This window comes from Argiope bruennichi, chromosome 11 (assembly GCF_947563725.1).
Source record: "Argiope bruennichi chromosome 11, qqArgBrue1.1, whole genome shotgun sequence".
Classification (NCBI taxonomy): domain Eukaryota; kingdom Metazoa; phylum Arthropoda; class Arachnida; order Araneae; family Araneidae; genus Argiope; species Argiope bruennichi.
Window position 1 is genome coordinate 86773734 of NC_079161.1, and position 22739 is coordinate 86796472.

The 22739-nt window shown below is 32.2% G+C and overlaps 1 protein-coding gene across 1 annotated transcript in view; it reads left to right on the forward strand.

The window, feature by feature from the left end:
• LOC129956719 (hemicentin-1-like) overlaps positions 1-22739 on the forward strand; it is a 224075-nt gene that overhangs the window by 83817 nt on the left and 117519 nt on the right. Inside the window, exon 8 of the mRNA XM_056068655.1 lies at positions 17337-17639. Within this exon, the coding sequence (XP_055924630.1) occupies positions 17337-17639 (303 nt within the window). The remainder of the gene's footprint in view (positions 1-17336; positions 17640-22739) is intronic.

Genomic DNA, 22739 nt, shown 5'->3' on the forward strand with positions numbered 1-22739 from the left:
CAACGTTAAATATGAAAGAAACCATTAAATAAATCAAACTAATTTAAATTTGAACTCCAAAATCTTGAAGATAATGATAATAAGCAACAAAAGAAGATCCATCATTAAAATTTTCGAATACCATTTCTATTCCTTTTTAATATTTGAAGTTTAAGATGAAACCAATAATCAATCAATCAATAAAACTAATCAAAATTTAGTTTAATTAGAAGTAAAATTCTGTGAGATATAATTAATTACCCGCAAATGCGGCATTATAACTTAAAATATATTGCACATAATTCATTCTAGGACCCAAATTACTTCCTAATTGATTAATTCTTGAAACTTCATCAGGAACAAAGACAAACCCACGCAGTCAGTATCTACGTATCAGATGACGGACAATAATTGTAGTGGCCGAACCCAATCAAGCCAGCCAAGACCAAAAGTAAACAGCAATATCAGCTGGACGTTTATAATGGTCATTAGCAGAGGGAACCTCACCAATTGTGATCGTGGCCAATCAATAAACTAATGAAATGCTTCAGTGCAACAGAATTTGGCAGTCAAATTATGAATCCAGTAAACTTCGACTGGTCTTTCATTAAGGCGAAACCCGCCTCGTGGGGTTGTTGGTCGGGATGTCAGGTCAGGCCAGGATGGGTTGGACAAATTGCAGTGTTGGCCAGAAGCAGGTAGGGGCAATAAGTGTGGGTTTGGAGGGTGTGATGGACAGTGGGGGTTGTTGTTTGCTGGGAAATAGGGCTGGACTGAATGAAGATGATTAATGTGAGAACAAGTGTTTCAGTTTGGATGTGAAGGAATTCAGAGGTATGCCCAGTGTGGAAGTGAAATTAAAATGAGGATTCATATTTTTGCATCAATTTCCGAGTCAGGTTTCTGCGGTGCATTTTCTTTCATCTTTGTTATTGTACTTCACAACTGTTCCAAAATTAATTAATCAGAAATAGTATTGAGATGTAGAAAATATTCGTCTAATTGTTTTTCATTTTATGAGTGGGGCAAATACTAGGACAAAAATTGACGATTGCATTTATCATTTAATTTATTTAAATAATTCTTAATGTCAGATTAGTAATTATATTTTGCTTCTAAGAGATATTAGGTGAAATTTGATTCATGAATGATATGAAAATATATTATGTATGCACCATACGTACTGCGATACAATAGACAGGAAATAAACATACCGTTCAATCAGAATCACAGAGCTCCTATAATCCAACTATTCAGAGAGTAATGTAATAGGCATAGGGAATAAAATTGTTTTCAAGGCAATTACAACCTTGCACAGATAAGCCCAATAAGGAATTATAATTTCATGCAAGGCAAGCAGTAATTCTGTAAAACTCTTGTCTAAAATTGTTATCTGCAATTTAATTGGCCATAATATAAAAATTAATTAATTTATTGTTAGGAATATTTTTAATAATCTCATTATAGATTTAATATTAAGACAAAACTAAAGTCGAAGAACGTAGCTTTATTGTAATCAGTTCACAAACATATCATAGATTTGTGCAGATAATTGAAGTCAGCTGTGATACAGATACTAGACCTACATTAATATCAAACCGCATAACATTTAGAGAAATTTCCACAGGTTTCGATGTCACATATTACACCAAACCATTTCACTGCCATGCTCTCTTTCCGGAAATGATAATCAGTCTACATTAATAACTAACTCATATAAAACTTTACATTTAATTAAACACAAAATCGATATAAATGAGTCAGTTCAATACTAAGCTGTTGCGCATTTACATAGCCCATCATTCGAAAGGAAACTGCTTCGTTTACTATCTAGGACAGTATTACAATCAATCACTAGTTGTTAGTTCAAATAGTTACAAACTTCATTTGATTTTATAGTTGAGGATATTTTATTACGGTTTCGTCTGTTTTGATATTCAATTGATATATTTCAGTTCCCATAGATTCATCACTTATCTTTGGGAATGGTAAAAAAAGATTTTTTTCTGTCATAAAGTTCATTTTGATTTTACAAAAATTAGATTGCTCTTTCTAGATGTTATATCATATTTATATATAACTTTGTATAAATATCTTCCTGTGTAATCTAAATTTCGTAAACAAAATGTCTAAATGTTTTAAATTTAACTACATGCATTAATATTATAAACTGTAATCTTGATAGTGAAGGGATATTGATAAGTAAACTAATGGAACAGTCATTATAAAACTTTATCGTATTTTCTCTAATAAAATTGCTATTCTACTAACCCACATTAGAATGAACTTTGGATCAGGACTTTAGCTAGCGATAATTATGAAATGTTGATATTTGGCGGGATTCTAGTTTCTTTTTGTTTTCTCGTATACGTAGTATAGATTAAGCGCTGAAATCGTCAAAAAATTAGAATTCGACGAATCTTCTTTTAGATCTCTCTGATTTTGAAAAACCGATTTTTCGAAAATGTCCGTCTATATGTCGCAGACAAAGACTATTCAAAAACGATTTGAGGTAGACAGATGAAATTCGGCATACCGTCTTTATACCAAATTTGCAGATTTTTCATCATATTTTAAGTAAAATCTGTCCAGAGGAAGTCCGTCTATCCGGCTGTTCGATTATAAGTTAACACGATAATTGTAAAATGAAGGGAGCTAGAAAGATAGAATTCACTACACAGATTTAACATCTATAGTCTAGACTCTTTTCAAATTTTGAGCCAAATCTAACAATGGGTTGACTGTCTATCCGTCTGTACTTTCAGAAATATATAAATGCGATAATTCAAAAATGCAATGACTTAAATATATCAAATTTGGTATGTAATTTGTAACTACATACAATAATTTTTGTGTCAGATTTTTGTTTCAGTCGATTAAAAAAAACGTATCTAAAACAAAATTCGGTTTTTGAATACTATTAACGCTTGCCAGGGATAAGGTTCAAAATAACTCCATGGAGGGCTCGTTAGATTCATAAAAAATATTAAATTCATGAGAGATTTTAATATTTCGTAGCTTTAGTACGCCAATTTCATGTAAGGCGTTCTCTGGCATGATTATTAAAGAGTATGTGAGAAAATTTGGTGAGATAACTCCCTACGTTTTTTTAGCTTTTTTGTTGAATTTAATGTGCTGTCTTTGACGATTAATTCCTGGTATACGGTTAATACACAAACACAAAAACACTGATGTATATTTTGACAGCTTTCTTCGGAGCGATAGAAACTGAAACTTGACACAGAAGCACAACTGTGGTCATAAAATCACATTCCAAATTCCATGTATGTAAGTAATTTCGTTTATGAGTTATCGAGTTTGCATGCTTGTGTAATTACAAATCGATAGATGGCCTTGATAGATTTGTTTGAAAACTCGATAAATATTATTAAAACGAGTTTATTTAATTTAATTAGTCTCATTATCTTTGTTTTGTAGATATTACGCTAATTTATATTCGGAGAATTGTACAAATAGAATTAATTCCTGTTAATGGGTTTTGTACAAAATTTCATAGAAATCTAAATTTTTGTAGATTAAGGACCTTTGGTCTAGCTCAAACAGGTTTTAAGGTATTGTAAAGTCTCGATCCAAAAACAGGTAGCGATATGATCAAATTTTTTTATTTACAGCTTTATTACATAAAAACAACTCTTTCTAATCTAGGTTAAATGAATGATGCTATTTACAACACGAAAATTACACAAGAATAGTTCCTCGAACCATTTCGAAGGAAACAACTTTACAAGAACAGCTAACAGGCTGTTGGCGTCTTAGGCTACTCCGGGGGTAGCTCTCGGAATCCACCGAATTTTCTTCGGGTGGAATTCTACGCAGAAGTCCGATTCACACGAAGCTTCTCCTCCTTGGTTCACACGAAGCTTCTCTCCTTGGTTCACACGAAGCTTCTCTCCGTCTTCTTCCGAAAAATCTCCCCTTTTATTTTCCTCTCAGACTCCCTGTTACCCAATCACCGTTCAGAACAACCTGAATCGTCTCTGGTCGCCCGTTTGAAATCATGGAATTCATGAATAACCTTAAGCCGAATAAATCGCCAGGATTGGATTTAATTACAAATCGCATGATTAAAAACCTCCCTTTTAGATTTATTTTATACTTAACTTTTTTAATAAATAAATTAATGGAATTGTGTTATTTTCCCGACTGCTGGAAAACAGCTGTGGTTGTCCCTATTCCAAAACCAAACTCTGATTTGACTTTACCTCAAAATTTCCGTCCCATCTCGCTACTTAGTAGCTTGAGCAAAGTGTACGAATCTGTGCTCCTCAAACGCCTGAATCAATTTCTCAGCGACAAAAATATTTTAATTTCCGAGCAATTCGGATTTCGTAAAAACCTGTCGACGAATCACCAGCTAATTCGTGTTACAGAATTGATTCACAGTGGCTTTGAGAAGTCCCAAACCACAGGTGCACTTTTTCTGGACGTAGCCAAAGCCTTTGACAAAATTTGGCACGAAGGGCTTTTATTCAAGTGCATGCGACTTGGATTTTCGGCGCAATTTGTCAAAATTTTACGCTCGTACCTACTTTCTCGTAATTTTCGGGTACGAGTTAACGATGTAATTTCTTCCCCCAGACCAATCCGAAGCGGTTGTGCGCAAGGAAGTTTACTCTCTCCAACTCTTTTTAACATTTATGTTAACGATCTACCTAGAGCTAGCAATTGTCACTTAGCAATTTTTGCAGACGATACCGCCATTCTTACACAGCATAGGGACCCAAACATAGTCATATCAAACATTCAACAGTACATGACCATTTTGCAGTGCTGGCTCATCGGCTGGAAAATAAAAGTCAACCCAAGTAAATGCGCGTGCCTCCTGTTTACTAAAAAAGTAAATATGCCTGACCTAGCCCCTATCCAAATTTTTGGCCAACCCGTCCCCTTTGTAAATGAATACAAATACTTAGGGTTAATTTTAGACGCAAAATTAAGCTTTAATAGTCATATTAAAGCAGCCCTCACCAAAGCTACTAGAACGAGTGTTAAACTCAACAGCTTAATTTCTCCTAGGAGTAAGCTATCGATTAGGCTCAAGCTTCTGCTCTACAAAGCTGTTTTAAGACCAATAATGATGTACGGCTCCCAAATATGGGGGGCGACATCAGCCACAAACATTAAGAGGTTGCAAGTTTTTCAAAATAGGCCTCTGATGAAGATTGTTGACGCCCCCTGGTATATCAGGAGAAAGATCTTACATGACGATCTCAAAATTGAACCTGTTTCGGAATTTATTAGAAGAACATCAATAAATTTCTTCGAAAAACTGCCCCAGATTCGCAACAAGTTACTTAATCTACCTGCTTATGATCCTGCAGTACCCAGCTCTAGGAAAAGACCTAGAGCTGCAATAGACAATGTCTATGTAAATTTCCCCTCAGTTAAAAAACTGAGAATTAATTAACTCTGTTACCAATCTGGTGGATTAAATTTTTCAAAATTATTTGTTTTGGCCTCAGATAGCTACGATGAGCTACACGCGTGAAATTCCTTGAAATTTTTCCTTCAGAAAGTTTAGTTCCAAAAAAGCCCCAATAGTTAAGGCACGTGCAACGTAATTCCACTAAAGTTCTATTTTACCCCATAAATAATTTAAATATTATTTTTAAATTAATTAATTGTATCAAAAATTATAATAATATGAATTAAATACCAAATTTCATGACGTTAGAGCTTTATTGCGCTCGTCCAAACTAGTTCAATTAAATTTAACTTTTCCCTAAACTAACAAATTAAAGTATCTATTCCAAATTATGATGTGGAGGTGCTCGTGACCACTTTGTCACATCGCGGAACTCCGAAACATCACGACGTTGCCGTTGCCGTTGCCCGTGGGAAAATGTCCATTGATGATTCACCCTCCACCATGGGAAAAATGCCGGACATCTGGAGTGTTTGACACTGTCGCCTTTCGAAGACACGATTTATTTCCCTGGGAAACGCACGTGTGGTTCCTTATCTGGATTAGCACTAAATGGCCAGATGACCGTACTTAAAAGGAGGGTCTTCCATTTGGCAATCTGGAGGCACTTAACACTGTGGGAGTTTCGTTGATGAAGAATGGCCCGGAATGTACATTGTCGAGTGTGGGAAAAAGGAATGTCACAGTGGTCACCCAGGAAGAAGCTGATTCATTACAGTATCGTGTTCTAAGGTATCGGTTGTAAGTTAAAAAAGTTGTTTTCCGAACTAAGAGAAATCTAAAATGTTCCGAATAGCACACAAATATTGTATAGTATTGTATGACATTGATCAATATTCGAAATATTGTAAAATATTGTGAAATATTGATTAATATCATATAATATCGCACAATATTGTATAATATTGTGAAATATTGATTAATATATAATATCGCACAATATTGTATAATATTGTGAAATATTGATTAATATCATATAATATCGCACAATATTGTACACTATTGTGAAATAGGCAGTGCTACAAATTTTGATTTCAAATTACTTGATGATTAGAATACTGTCTCTTCGTATACTTTCCAAGCGAGAAAATAAAAACTCATTTGTGATTGAGTATTTAAAACAAAGCCAAACACTACACATCATCCGTTCTAATATTAACTATCTCATCAGAAATCGTCTATTTGCAGATATTTAACTTTGACTTCTATGAACCACACACACTAATGCTTTGCAGTTCCAATTACTATTTCAAACTAGTGTCGATTTCCTAATGAATGAGTAAGCACGAAAAGTGTAAATTGCCAGGCATTTGTGGTTTCAAAGGGAACATTTTAGTAATCAAGTTGCAGTAGTATGTAAATAATCTATGAAGTAATTTTGAGTCAGTGGCTCATTAACTTTGTTTACTGTCATTAGCGGAGTTTGGGTATTATGGACAAGTTATTCGTAACCACGGAGCCTTGAAATATCAGATAATTGTTCAGTCGTTGCTTGTAGATTAACTGTGTGGGCATTGTTGTGTGAGTCATCCATTTCAGACGCTATTGTTTTAAATTATTTAATAATGCGATGCAATTTTCTTAATTTATTGTGACTATATTTCTTCTTAATCTATAAAATTAGTCAGTTTATTTTGAATGTATATTATTAACCAAGATATATATCTTATTATTGCAGTATAGTTGACAATTTGGTTGGTTTAAGCTGGAAATTATTTTCTGTGATTATTCTTTCAGCAACTTTTGCATAAATGTTAAAATATCGTCTGCAATTCGAACTTAATTTTGGTTAGTTCTAAAACAAAACTGAATGTTTTATCTATTTAGTTGATGCGTGCGTATTTTTTGTCCATTGTGGCAATATATTTAACCAGAATAGAAACCAAAAAAAAATCATTCCTTTTTTTAAAAGCTTTGAAAAAGATTAATTCATTTTGAAACGTTATTTGACACAATTGTTGTGTTTATAAGGTTATATATTACTTATTTACAAACAAAACATATTAATACAATTATTATTATTATTATTGATAATTTGCATATAATTTTATTTTTTATTACTATCGCATAATTTATTAAAATTCCCTACATTTTATATATTTATCATATTTTGCTATAAAATTTTTCGAAATTAATTAGTTTAAAAAACAGGTTTTAAAATCCTTTTATTAATTAGTTTACAAGAATAGATTCTTTTAAAAAAATATTTTTAGCCTTTTTTTTTCCACTTTTTGCTTATTATTAAAAATATTATAAAACTTTAATATTATTTTTTCCTCAAATTCTATCTTAATCGGATCTAAGATTTAAAGAATGAAATCTGGAACTGAATTAATTCATTAACCAGTAAATTATGAACTTATCGAAATAATGCAGAGTCTTCGATATAAAACACACAGCTATAAAAAAATAAATTAGAAATTATGTATGTTCAGGAAGTGAGTAAACAATAGTTTGCAATTTTAATCTTAATGAATATAAAATATGTAAACTTAAATAAAAACGTTTGAAAAAAATAATTTACTGCAATATGCATCTTAAAATTTGATGTTTATTTTTGTATTTGGGTTTTGGCAACAGCTTTAATTCTAAATGAATTTTTATTATTGTCAATCACTTCAGAATTAGCTAAGTTTCATTCTATTTGCAATAGACAAAAACAGTAAGGTGTAGTTTATTTCTGTAGGATAAATGTAAACGGAATAAATATTGCTAATTGAAACAACGAGTGCTGTCTAAATACTAAAGGAATTTTTTTCACCTAAAACCTACAATTTTTGGATTTATGTAAATACCATTCATCTGGCACATTACAGCAGCATTTAGAAACCGCGTAGACATTTACAAAAATAATATTTAAACATTTTAAATTTGTTATCAAATAATTAATGAAAGTAAAAATTGGTATTTCATCTGCCTTCTTTCTCTGCATTTATGAAAATATCGTATATCTGGCATATTATAGAAAGGTTCAGATGTCACCAAGACATGCTGCACAGGCATCATATTTAGACTTTTGAATCTATTGTCAAACAACGGCTTGCTAACAGTAAAATTTGTAATTTTACTTGGAGATCCTATCTCAATTAATGATAGCATTCCATATTTGGCAAATTATAGAAGGGTTCAGATGTCACCTAGGCATGCCGCACATAAATAGCATTTAGACTTTTCAATCTATTTCGAACAACGACTTGCTCTCAGTAAAATTTGTAATTTTACTTGGAGCTCCTTTCTGAATTAATGGAAGTATTTCATATCTGGCATATTGTAGAGGGTTTAGATGTCACCTAGGCATGCCACACATAAATAGCATTTAGACTTTTGAATCTATTTCAAACAACGACTTGCTCTCAGTAAAATTTGTAATTTTACTTGGAGATCCTATCTGAATTAATGATAGTATTCCATATTTGTAATTATAGAAGGGTTCAGATGTCACCTAGGCATGCCACACATAAATAGCATTTAGACTTTTGAATCTATTTCAAACAACGACTTGCTCTCAGTAAAGTTTGTAATTTTACTTGGAGATCCTATCTGAATTAATGATAGTATTCCATATTTGTAATTATAGAAGGGTTCAGATGTCACCTAGGCATGCCACACATAAATAGCATTTAGACTTTTGAATCTATTTCAAACAACGACTTGCTGCTCTCAGTAAAGTTTGTAATTTTACTTGGAGATCCTATCTGAATTAATGATAGTATTCCATATTTGTAATTATAGAAGGGTTCAGATGTCACCTAGGCATGCCACACATAAATAGCATTTAGACTTTTGAATCTATTTCAAACAACGACTTGCTCTCAGTAAAGTTTGTAATTTTACTTGGAGATCCTATCTGAATTAATGATAGTATTCCATATTTGTAATTATAGAAGGGTTCAGATGTCACCTAGGCATGCCACACATAAATAGCATTTAGACTTTTGAATCTATTTCAAACAACGACTTGCTCTCAGTAAAGTTTGTAATTTTACTTGGAGATCCTATCTGAATTAATGATAGTATTCCATATTTGTAATTATAGAAGGGTTCAGATGTCACCTAGGCATGCCACACATAAATAGCATTTAGACTTTTGAATCTATTTCAAACAACGACTTGCTGCTCTCAGTAAAGTTTGTAATTTTACTTGGAGATCCTATCTGAATTAATGATAGTATTCCATATTTGTAATTATAGAAGGGTTCAGATGTCACCTAGGCATGCCACACATAAATAGCATTTAGACTTTTGAATCTATTTCAAACAACGACTTGCTCTCAGTAAAATTTATAATTTTACTTGGAGCTCATTTCTGCATTAATGGAAGTATTTCATATCTGGCATATTGTAGAAGGGTTTAGATGTCACCTATGCATGCCACACATAAATAGCATTTAGACTTTTGAATCTATTTCAAACAACGACTTGCTCTCAGTAAATTTTGTAATTTTACTTGGAGATCCTATCTGAATTAATGATAGTATTCCATATTTGCAATTATAGAAGGGTTCAGATATCACCATATAAATAGCATTTAGACTTTTGAATCTATTTCAAACAACGACTTGCTCTCAGTAAATTTTGTAATTTTACTTGGAGATCCTATCTGAATTAATGATAGTATTGCATATTTGCAATTATAGAAGGGTTCAGATATCACCTAGGTATGCTGCATATAAATAGCATTTAGACTTTTGAATGTATTTCAAACAACGACTTGCTAACAGTAAAATTTATAATTTTACTTCGATGTCCTTTCTGAATTAATGCAAATGTTCCATATCTGGTACTTTATATCAGGATGCAGACACCATATAGACATACCATAGATAAGTAGTGTTTAGAACTTTGAATCTATTTTCAAAGAATTGGTCACTAATGATAAAAAGTGAAACTTGATTTACCATCCATTTCAAGACAATGAAATATTAGTGTGCGATTCGACAACGTCAATCAATAACTCTGTAATGTTTAAATTTCATTAAATTCTATTGATTGTTCAATGCTGTTTTTTCCAACAATCCAACAATTTTATTTGTATTTCACGTTTTAAACAATAAAGTGAGAGTTTGCATCTTTGAACTCGAAAGTGTCAATTTTTTTTTATGTTAATTGCATAGTTATGTTCTTCTATAATACAAATTTTTGTCAAATTTTTATTATAGTTTTGATTAAATGTTTAAATATTTTGGCATTTTAATGCAACTTGTATTTAACTTGTATATAGACGACATAACATGTTAAATCTACCATACTGAAAGAGGAATTAAAAATGTTAAAATTATTTAATTATAACTCCAACATGCGTGAAACTAGAAGGATAAAATGTGGCACACGTGTTTAGTATCTAAAATGTTCACTCTTATAAAATTTTGAATCAAATCCTTGGAAGATTTGCTAGTCTATCGATCTGTAATTTCTCATACATGTAAACGGAATAATTTAAATGAATGAAATTCGGTATGTTACTTTGGTTATGAATTTAATGAGCTTTAGTTCCGTGTAAAATTTTTATTACATTTGATAGACAATTTGATTTTCAAGATACGTATTCACTCGTTAAATTCCTCAAAAATGTTGAATTCATCTGAAAGGTCTATATTTCTTAATTCTTGTTTGCTGATACCATGCAAGAGTTTTGTAGTATTATTTCCCAAGATCCACAATTTCATAGCGTATATTCAATAGCGTATCCACAATTCAATAGCGTATTGTGTGTGTGGAATAAGAATATGAGAGAATGTCACAAGGAGACTCTTTTAATAGAGCTATGATGTTATGGGACTAGTTTCCATTAGGAAGGTTCAAGAACACAATGAAAATATTTAAGACAATTAAAATTACTCGACTTTACTGTCTGACAATTTGATGGAATCTTGAGTATGAATTTATAACCAGCATTCCTGGCCAACCATCTGGTCGCCAATGGCGACTAGGTATAAATAATTAATATAACTTATTCATCACCAAACATTCACAAAATATCATCACCAAAAGTTAAGAATCATTGATCATACCACCCCCGCAGTCACACAAATTCAGTTTTAATTTATCCCATCCCTATCGCAATCAAATGCATCTTAATCAATATAGTATCGAATAATCACTTCTTGGCGCAATATTAATGCCCCAGTAGGTCCGTACGCAAGCTCCTGTTACTAAACGCGCGCAAATAGCGCCCCATCCCGTGCAAGCGTAACAATCCCGTACAGTTTTAATCAGAATCGTAGCTTGATTTATGACATTTCCGCTATGTATCTATTCATTTAGCGTATTGATTTACTGCAGCTAGATGCTGACGCGCATTCAATTTCTGGAGAGGTTACCGGTTTGTAATTGAATGTGCGTGAAATTCGAGCTACCAGGTTAAATGAACTGGCTGGCAGTGCACACACTCCTACCACTGGAAAAGCGGAGGCGCTCAGTATGGGCGATAGTGGCATGGTGTAATAGTGATTGGATTAGGTTATTACAGTGTTCTTAGAGTTATAGATGTATAAATAGATATACCAGGAGTGAGAAGAAAGCGCAAAGTGATACCAGGAGTGAGTGAAAGCGCAAAAGATTGAAAAAATGAATATACAGGATGTCCAATCTTACTGTAGTCCAATAGCTATTTCTATATTGCTAAATATTGACATATATTTCTAATGGAAAAATTCTTTGAATGATGATATTACCATGTAGGAAAATGACGGTTTTGTTTATTTGGGGGGGGGGTGAAGCCTCGAAATACGCTGGCATAAAATAAAGGGCAGGGAGTCGTGGGAAGTTATACCCGAAGAAGCACAAAGAAGAAAGCGGGAATCAAAGCGAAAGAGAAAGGGGAGGTATCGAAAAGTTATCATTATAAATTGTGTGTGCGTGTGTGCGTGCGTGTGTGCGTGTGTGTGTGTGTGTGTGTGTGTGTGTGTGTGTGTGTGTGTGTGTGTGTGTGTGTGTGTGTGTGTGTGTGTGTGTGTGTGTGTGTGTGTGTGTGTGTGTGTGTGTGTGTTGGTCAGGTCCTATCTATGTTTAATTACGTTCATTACAATTCAGTTAAAAATTGTAAAATTTATAAGCCCTAAATCCATATACAGGTGATTCAAAAATCCTTTAACATTTTGAAAATTCATTAATTTACCGAATAATGTAGGCAGAGAGGTAAAAATTGAAACACATACTTGAAATGACATAAAGATTTATTGAAACAAAAAAAGTGCAAAAAACGGCCAACAGATGGCTCTTCATATGATAACAGAAGCAATAACCAGCATAACAATAGGCTTTTAGCAAAGGCTATGTTCTTTATAGAAAATACTCAACATGTCGACCGTCATTCGTGTACAATATCTGTAGTCGAAGAACCATGTTGTGAACAACACTATACAGCATATCTGTAGTTATGGCTAGAAATTGTCACCGGATGTTATCTTTTAGTATCCCTAACGAGGTTGGATGATCGCGGCAGCATGAAACTTCAGATAACTTCATAACTAAAGTCATGTAATAGGATTACCACGACAGTTTTAGGAGTATTTTGGTGGCCCAAATTCTATAGTTTAGGGCGTTGACAGAACCTTGGAGTGTGAAATGGACTTCGTCGTTCCGCAACACTTTAGAAAAACAATCGTCATCTTACCCTGTTTCTTGCACACTCTTTATATATATATAATTATATACAGGGTGTCTTAAAATCCTTGACAGCGGCTTTTATTCCTTAAATATTGATCGTAGATATATACTGTAAATTACAAAATTGCGTAAAAAAAGATGCAAAATGTTATGAAATCGATTAAAACTTTCAAGGGATTAAACTTTAAAGCAATACAAAATTTAAATTTTTATACGGACCCCGTAAAAATTTCCAAATGAGCAAAATGTGCCCCATCCTCTAGTAAGTTCCTGTACAAAATTTCAGAATTTTATCATGAAAATTCTCAAAGATATGTTAAAATAAATTTTGAAAAGGATCCATAGCAAATTAAAATACGAATGTTTACAGCTTCAGTGCAAATGACGCGACGCAGGAATGCATCATAAGAAAATTAAATATGCTTCATATCTTTAGTTTTAAATAAAAATGTTAACAACCATGCTTCCTGAAAAATACTTTAAGATTTTATATCCTGAATTACATCATATAACTTAAAAATAGCACAGTTCGTGAACTTGTAAAAAATCTTATGTAATCTTTCATTAAAAGTAATCGTTTCTTGTGTAATCTTTCATTAAAGTAATCTTTCCTTGTGTAATCTTTCATTAAAGTAATTTTTCCTTTAAGTCATTATTTATTCCCATTTTTAATACTTTTGAACCAATAAAGAGTAAAATTATTATTTATTTATTCAATCATTGCTTTCTTTGTTAATATGTGTACGACCCATAAAGCACGAATATCCGACATGGATTTTTCTCCTTGGGAACTCATAACTCTAGACATCGAAAAGTGGTTTAAGTCAACATTTTTGTAGTTTCATATCTTTGAGAACTTTTTGTAATAAAGTGCTGAAATTTCGTACATGATCTTATTAGAGCATACGGCACATTTTACTCAATGAGAATTTTTTGTACTGGGCCCGTATAAAAAATGAAATTTTGTATTTTTTAAAGTTTAATCCACTGAAAACTTTAATTGATTTCACAGCAATTTGCACCTTTTTTTAGGCAACTTTGTAATTTACAGTAAATGTCTACGATCAATATTTCAGTATTAAAAGCCGCGGTCAATGTTTTTGAGACACCCTGTATATATAATGGTTTCAAAAAACTCCTTGTCATTTCAAGCATGTGTGCAGATTTTTACCTATCTGCCTACATTACTTCGTGAATTATTGAATTTTTAAATGTTAACGGACTTTTGAATCACCCTGTATTATATAGAAATATAGATGGTTTATGGGGATATTCTTAAGCTGCGTTTTTAAGACTCAAGAACACGTAAAGCGTGAAACTTCTTTGAATTCTCGCATTCGAATTTTTCTCGATTAACAATATATTTTCTTTGTATACTTCATATATGAGAAAATAATAAGTAAAACCTTTTATTCAAAATGTTTCTTGCTAACACAACAACTAGTACGATACGTTAACCTTTATAAAATCTAGCTTTTGAATATATAACATATAACAACATATTTATAAAAAAAATCACTCCATATTAAACCCAAATACTTTTTTTTTTGCATCTTCTGAAATAAGAACTGAAAATCATTCAAATAGAAATATTCAACCAAAAATAGATATTTTGACGTTTTGAAATGGATGGAGAAAAGGTCAAAGAGTTTTTCGAACGCAATGTCTTTCTGGAGCTGATAGGGAAGCTATTAATATGCAGCATAACTAGATACTTCTCGGGTAGTTTGATGGCATGTGTCGCATTTATATGTAAATTTAATCATAGAAGTAAAAATTGTAATCGGCAGAAGTATTAAATTAAGATACTCTCCCCTGATTCATGGAAATTCAGATGATTCTTTTATTTTTAGCCGACGAAATTCATATAAAAATATAATTTATTACTCCTTGTATGGTTCTTTGAAGAAAAATGTACGTATATCCAGCATGATATAAATTTATCACTTATATCCAGCATGATATAAATTTATCACTTATATCCAGCATGTATAAATTTATCACGTATACCCAGCATGACGTAAATTTATCACGTATATCCAACATGATATATATTTATCACGTATATCCAACATGATATAAATTTATCAAGTATATTCAGCATGATATAAATTTTTCACTTACATCCAGAATGATATAAATTTATCACGTATATCCAGCATAATATAAATTTATCACTTATATCCAGCATGATATAAATTTATCACGTATATCCAGAACGACACAACTTTATCACTTATATCCAGAATGATATAAATTTATCAAGTTTATCCAGCATGATATAAATTTATAACGTTTATCCAGCAAGATATAAATTTATCAAGTTTATCCAGCATGATATAAATTTATAACGTTTATCCAGCATGATATAAATTTATCACGTATATCCAGAACGACACAACTTTATCACTTATATCCAGAATGATATAAATTTATCACGTATACCCAGCATGATGTAAATTTATCACGTATATCCAACATGATATATATTTATCACGTATATCCAACATGATATAAATTTATCCAGTATATCCAGCATGATATAAATGTATCACGTGTATCCAGCATGATACAAATTTATCACGTATATCCAGTAGGATATAAATTTATCACATATATCCAGCATGATATAAATTTATCACTTATATCTAGTTTGATATAAATTTATCACGTATATCCAACATGATATAAATTTTTCACTTATATTCAGCACATGTGTGCTTATTCGGAAATAATATTTGTTTTTAATCTTTGTCATCATGTCATGTGGTCTTCCCCTAACTTCCTGGCATACTCATTTATAAAAGTGTTATTCTCACTTCACTCCGTTGAATAACATTTGGAACCTCAAGAAAGCAAGGAAAACTCATTTTTTTTTATATTCAGACTATACACATGGGCATTTCGTCCCTATTAGTATTAAGTACTAGTCGCTTTGACAACCAGCAGGTTTGCTGGGATTTAAGGTCGCTAAAATTTTAAAATTATTTATTTTATGTGACTTTCTATTTATGCCTTCTTCGGCTAAACATTTGTGAGCTTCAAACTTTGAGATTCATGTCAATCCTACTGTTTTAGAAGCTTTACACCGTCCTATTCAGTGTGTATTAATTTCCTTACTTTTTCATACTAGCATAAAATGTTTTTTTTCTCTCTAATTTTATAATATTGAGTGAAATATATTGTTAGAAGATATTTTAATAATATTCTTTAAAAAAATTAATTTAAAATTTAAAAATAAATTCTAGCACAAAAAAAAAAAAAAAATAGATTTCAGTGAAGAAATAATATTTTGAATTTTAAGATGAAGTCCACGTCATTTTCGTACTGTAATAATATTTGACAGTTATCGAGGAAAAGTACCGAAACTTTTGTTTCATTTTTAATTAAAACTCTAATCGATATTTTAAAAAATGACACTTTGGTGCGGATTCCCAACTTCTAAAGTATGTATGTACCAAGTTTAATTGCTATAGGTCAAAAAGTCTAATTCCAATCTAATCGATTGCTTGGAGACATGTTGGCCATCTCTTTCTCCTGATCTATCCCCATTGGATTTATTTTGGGGATTAATGAGGCAACTGATATACGAATTATTTAATGACACATACAGAAATCACGTTTAACAAAACTGTGTTATTTCTTGCAAAATTGACACTATACAAGGTTCTTCGAAAGCGTTGCCAATGAAACGTTTCTTTCTTGCGATTCTATTTTAGTACGGAATATTTTAAATTACTCCAGAATGTGAAAATAAATAAGAAACTGAAATTTTATCAATGATGAATCGATTGTTGTCAAATAATTGTTCAAATTTATCTTTAATTACTTGTTCATCAAATAGTATTTTGTAGATCAAAATGATTTTTTATTAAATTCTGCTCATAAATAAAAAAAAATATAAAAAATATAAAAAAGAAGAAGAAGAAGCGGAACTATTAATATTAAATTAATCTCTTGTTTTTTCTATAAATTTCTCATCATAGCAAATAGTTATTATCTTTTTTTTTTACTTTTCTTTTCACTTTTTTTAGCGAAAGGATCCATCGGAAAGTATGAAAAGCTTTACGAAAATTAAAATTTAATTCTTTATATAATGATCTAATTGTAGCTTTTCTTACTTGCTTTGGTTATCACTTTTTTATCTGCCGCTGTTTACCACTCTTTAGAAAGCCATAAAGTCTATGAAAATAAAATGTGAAATTACACTTCATTCTGAAATGTGCTTTAAAACAGCATTCTTTGCATGTAGAAAATGTGCCATAAAACTATTTCATTGATCAATTCCTTCTTCATTTTTCAGGACCTCCTGATCCTGTCCAGAACTGTAGCGTCAGCAACCACACGGAAGAATCACTGATGATCAAATGCCAAGAAGCTTACGACGGCGGCCTACAACAGAGTTTCATTCTGGAGACTTACGACGCTGACCATGTCGTCATGCTGAACAATATGACCAATCCAACGCCAGTTTTCACAGTATATGATCTGACACCAGGAACCAGTTTCGTGATAATAGTGTATGCCTATAACTCCAAGGGTAGAAGTGAACCTAAAATTATAAGAACGAGTACGTTGGCAACGCCCGAAAGCCTTACACAAAGAGGTAAGAGTTGTGATCAGTAAATAGCTTATTAATTTGATTTTGTACAATCATATCCTTGTACTGGAACTCAAAAAGATGAAAGTTATGCATCAGGAGATCGCCATAATTCATAAATACTTGTTAGTAACATTGAGGGCGTCCCGGGTTCGAGTTCCATTTTGGGCATGGCTGTTCTTCTATCTGTGAGGTGTGTGAATGTGCCCCCCCCTGTAAAATGGCGTTATGCAGGCGAATGTAACGCATGAAGTAGCTAAGTCGTTCTCTTGGTCCTAGTTGGCGCTACTGAAGAACCAAGGGACGCTCACTTTGCTTAAATCGCTGACAGCTAACTATCAGTTGACTTGTAAAGTGTCATAAATCACAGCACATTAACACTGAAGTTCAAATTTTGTAATTCATAATTATAAATTAGATCTTGAATTTGCAAGTTTATAAGAAAGAAATGTAATTTTTTTTCCATTGACAGTTGGATATTTTTTTTTATGTCATTACATGTTTCAAGTAAAGAGATTTGGTTATAAAATTATGGTGATTATTCCTACAAATCTTAGCATAGTATTCAAGTTCATGAAGACTCGCGAAAGAGGGGATATGTTCCTTCTTCTGCTATTTACAGGAAACTTGAAGCACTTTAGTAGCCTTTGAGAAAAAAAAAAATTTGACTTAGCACCTTTTCATGGGTTTGAGATCTGATTTCACTTCTTATCTTCTTGTTTTCATGAGATGAGATCATATCAGTTATTGATTTTCATGAGATGAAATCATCAATTATTGATTTGATTTGATATGTGATCATCAATCTGATTAAACTCATATTTAAAACGTATATCAAATTTTATCTCATTAGCTTCTTTTATTATTGAGTTTTTATATTCACATACACATGAATGAATGGACAATGGACAGAGAGAAAGATTTCTTTTATTTGGAAAGAAATATATATATATATATATATATATATATATATATATATATATATATATATATATTGTTACAAAAATTTCCGGGGGTTCGTTTGGATAGTGGGAGTTATATGGTGTGGAGAACACTCAATCACCAGGCGGCAGTAGAAAATAAAACAACGATGTTTATTTACACTAAGACACACAGGACAGCTCAAAGACGACAACTATATACAGCACAGAAGACGATTATCTTCAGCCGAGACGTGCAGCATACAACAGTATACACAGCAGCTCTACTCCATTGCTGCTCCGCTAGTCCCTGGAAGACGAGTTCTTCGCCGTCGCTTCCGACTACTCTTCGACTCCACTGGTCCACAACTCCAATTCACGACTGGTTCACCACTACTCTGCTCTGTCGCTTCCGACTTCTCCTCAATTCGCCGCTGCTCTGCAGCTGCGGTGCTTCCTTTTATAGGTCTCAGGAGGCGGGGCTCCTCTCAACCAATCAGGAACGTTCAAGGCGTATCTCCGTTCCTACTGGACGGACCGGGAAAATTCTCGAAGTTTCGGGAAAAATCTATTTTGGCGCCAAAGTCGCCAAATTCGTCGCCAAATGGTCACCAAGTTTGTCGCCAAGCTCTGGGATCTCCTATGGAACCCACTATGCTGGGAAGCCGCCTCACACATTCGTAACATTATATATATATATATATATATATATATATATATATATATATATATATATATATATATATATATATATATATATATATATATAATCGTCTAACTCCGTCTGTAAGGCTGGGCGTACTTTCGTAGTTTAAAATATAACCCCGGTTCGTTTAATTGCGTCATTACGGGATTTGCAGGTCTTAACTTTTGTTTTGGCATCAGTCAAATCTGCGAGGACGTTTTCCTATGCATAAGGTGACGGAAATTTTGTTGGGTGAGTTTACTTAGACATGAATAAATAAAATGTATGTCGATTCATTCTATTTTCTCTTCACTGTCAGCATTGAAGGTTATGCCCAATATATTCTTTCAGCCTTTTTTTTATTTTGTTTCCAATATTACATTATTTTTCTGTTAGGGCATCATCATTTGCTTCAATCCTATTTTGATGTCAGTGACAGTAAACCTTACAGGTAGAAAAAATCCTATTACAAAATTTTAAATTTTAATATATATTCACACCTAAAGTGTATTGCAGATATATATAAATATAATATGCCGTTACGCATGAATTTTTCTGGAACAACTTTCTTTAGTTAAGCTATGACGATTAAAGCCGGGCAGATATTCTAATTTTGCAAGGGATGGACAATATTTATTCAAAGATATTATTATATTAACTTTTATATAATTACTTTTTAAGCTTTTAAAGAAATCTCGTTTGCCGAAACATCAACACATATAATTCCAAGCATGGGTTTTTTTTTCCCGTTAGAGGAAATTTTTACTCAGATTTATCAACACTTTGCGATGAATTTTTTATTGATGTAAAGGTTTCTTTTTTACTTCCTCCTAAATAAACTATATAAAAATAAAATATAACAATCGGCGAAAAATTCGAAATCGCAATTTTAATGTATCTCCAGGTTTCTGAACACCTTGACACTGAAAAAGCTCATTTTTGTCATTCGATCTCCCTGTCTGGTTTTTTGTCTGTCTTTTAGTAAATCAAAAATGTATTGAGCTAGCTGAATGAAACTTGGTATTTAGTCTTTACTTATTTGATTTCCAAATTTATCGATTTCTAGCAAATCATAGATGAATCCATTCAGAAGTGTATTTCTCCAATTGTTTTAATATAAGTTAACACACCAACAGCAGCTAAACGCAGAAAGCTATAGGGCTAAATTTGGTACACGGATTCACAACCTAAAATGGTGGTGAATTGGCACCAAATGATTTGATCTATCAATCTGCAAATTCACAAACATGCATACACGATAACTCATAAACGTAATAATTTTAATATATGAAACTTAGTATGTGTTTGTGTTTTTGAGCTACAGTTGTAGTTAATTTGATTTTAATCGATCACAATTTGGATTCGTTATATTAACGCTCCTTTTTAGAGCAATCCTAGAGCTGTTTTGAAAAAGATCTCATAGTTTTGACCCATGGTCAGATAAAGAGGATGTCACCTGAAATGTCATCCACTTTTCCAAGCTTCCACACCATACCAGCGGAAAGACATTGAGACGTGATGGATTTAACGTACACCAGATCGGTTTGCACAACGATTCTTCGGTAGAATCGGGTCTCGAATTTGGACCCTTCCGGCTCGGAGGCTGAGAGATTACCTCGAAGCCACCGCAGGCCGTAATAAAAGCAGTTTCCAAAATACACGTTCGATTTTCTGATATTTCTGTATTAATAGCATCTCAGTGATTCGACACCAAAGTCATAAGCATTTCAAAGAACACTTTAGCATAATTCATACAGAGCAATTGTGCGAGAAAGTTTTGGGACGACCACTCCTGCTGGTTATATATTGCGTATGATAGTAAATAATATAAACGCAAACTTTCATTCAAGAAGCAAAAGAGTTTCAATTATTTATATTTATTTTCTATCTTTTCATTCTAAGTCCCGATTTTGTTGTAATCTTTAATTCCACAAGTGTGCTTTCAAATAACCTTTAAATAGTAATCCTAGTAATTGATTAAAAAGAAAACTTATAAGAAATTATTTTCCACTAATTGGTTCTTAACTAAATTGTTGCCATTTAATTCAAATTCCTTTTTCTGGTTATTGTTAGTTAACTATCTAATTATTCTTACTTTTTTCGGCAGAAACAAAACATTTGGTGTCTGGTTTCGGTCAGATTAGATTCGTTTTGAGAAAACAGTAACTTTTTACCCATTAAGCTTTTGTAGTTTTGTTATAGAGAAAATACAATTTAAGTGTCGTAATTTTTCTGTTTAAATGGATTACTTTCAATTATTATTGCAGTTCATAGAAACGGATTTTCTGATTCTAATTACTGATTATTTTCTAATCTCTCGAATAAATTAAAATGAATTTTAACTTTACTATACTCAGTTAGTGTTGGATTTTAATTTACCCATTGCAGTGGAGAATCAATTCTCTTATTCCTTAGAAATGTAATTAATTATCCAAAAGATTCATGCACACCCACACGTGTCATAGAAATTCTAAATCAACACGTGTCATAGAAATTCCTATCAAAATCTTACAATAAAATCCCTGAAGGAAAAAATTTTGATCTCTTCCGCGCTTGTGTCGCGATGTAGACTGACATATATGTTACCCTTATTCTCTGTACGCAAATTATGCTTCCCGTGGTAAAATAAATGGTTTTAAATGTTTCTTCTATCGGCCACGTAAGTTGTGTGTGTGTGTGTGTGTGTGTGTGTGTGTGTGTGTGTGTGTGTGTGTGTGTGTGTGTGTGTGTGTGTGTGTGTGTGTGTGTGTGTGTGTGTGTGTGTGTGTGTGAGTGTGCGTGTGGGTGTAATTTTCCGAAATTTTGGTTTGGACCAAAAATGCAAGAGTCAGTTAATTAAGTCAATGCTTTATTATGAATTTAACTTCTATTTGGCAATGCATTTCAATTTCTTGTAAATGAAGTATACAAAAAAATAAGTAAATTCTTACATACTATTAAAAAAAATTAAAAACTTCAGCAATGAAAATGTGAGTAATCTTCTTGTTTTAAATTTTTCTATGTTTCAAAATGTTTTTCTTTAAGTAACATTTCTTTGCTAGTGAACCCGAAAATTTTGGAACCAGCCAAATCAGAAACTGATAGAAGATGGGAAAATAATATGACTCTTAAAAACTTGAATGTTCCCGACATATTTCAAACTTTGAAAGAAAGGCTTGTTAATCCGACCGTCTTTCCATATGAAAACTGAAAGGCAATTCTAGCGATATAAATGAAATTGGGAATATGGTTTTGATGCAATAATCAATATTTGAATACAACTGTAAATCTACATCAATTCCTGAAGCAGTTTATGACAGCAAAATAGCCTTTGCGTTCCTTTGAAAAAAAGGCTGGCATTGGTATATTGTACAATATTGTGCGATATAACATTATTTAACAATAACAATATTCAACAACATTATATAATAATATTCAACAACATTATATAACAATATTCAACAACATTATATAACAATATTCAACAACATTATATAACAATATTCAACAACATTATTCTAC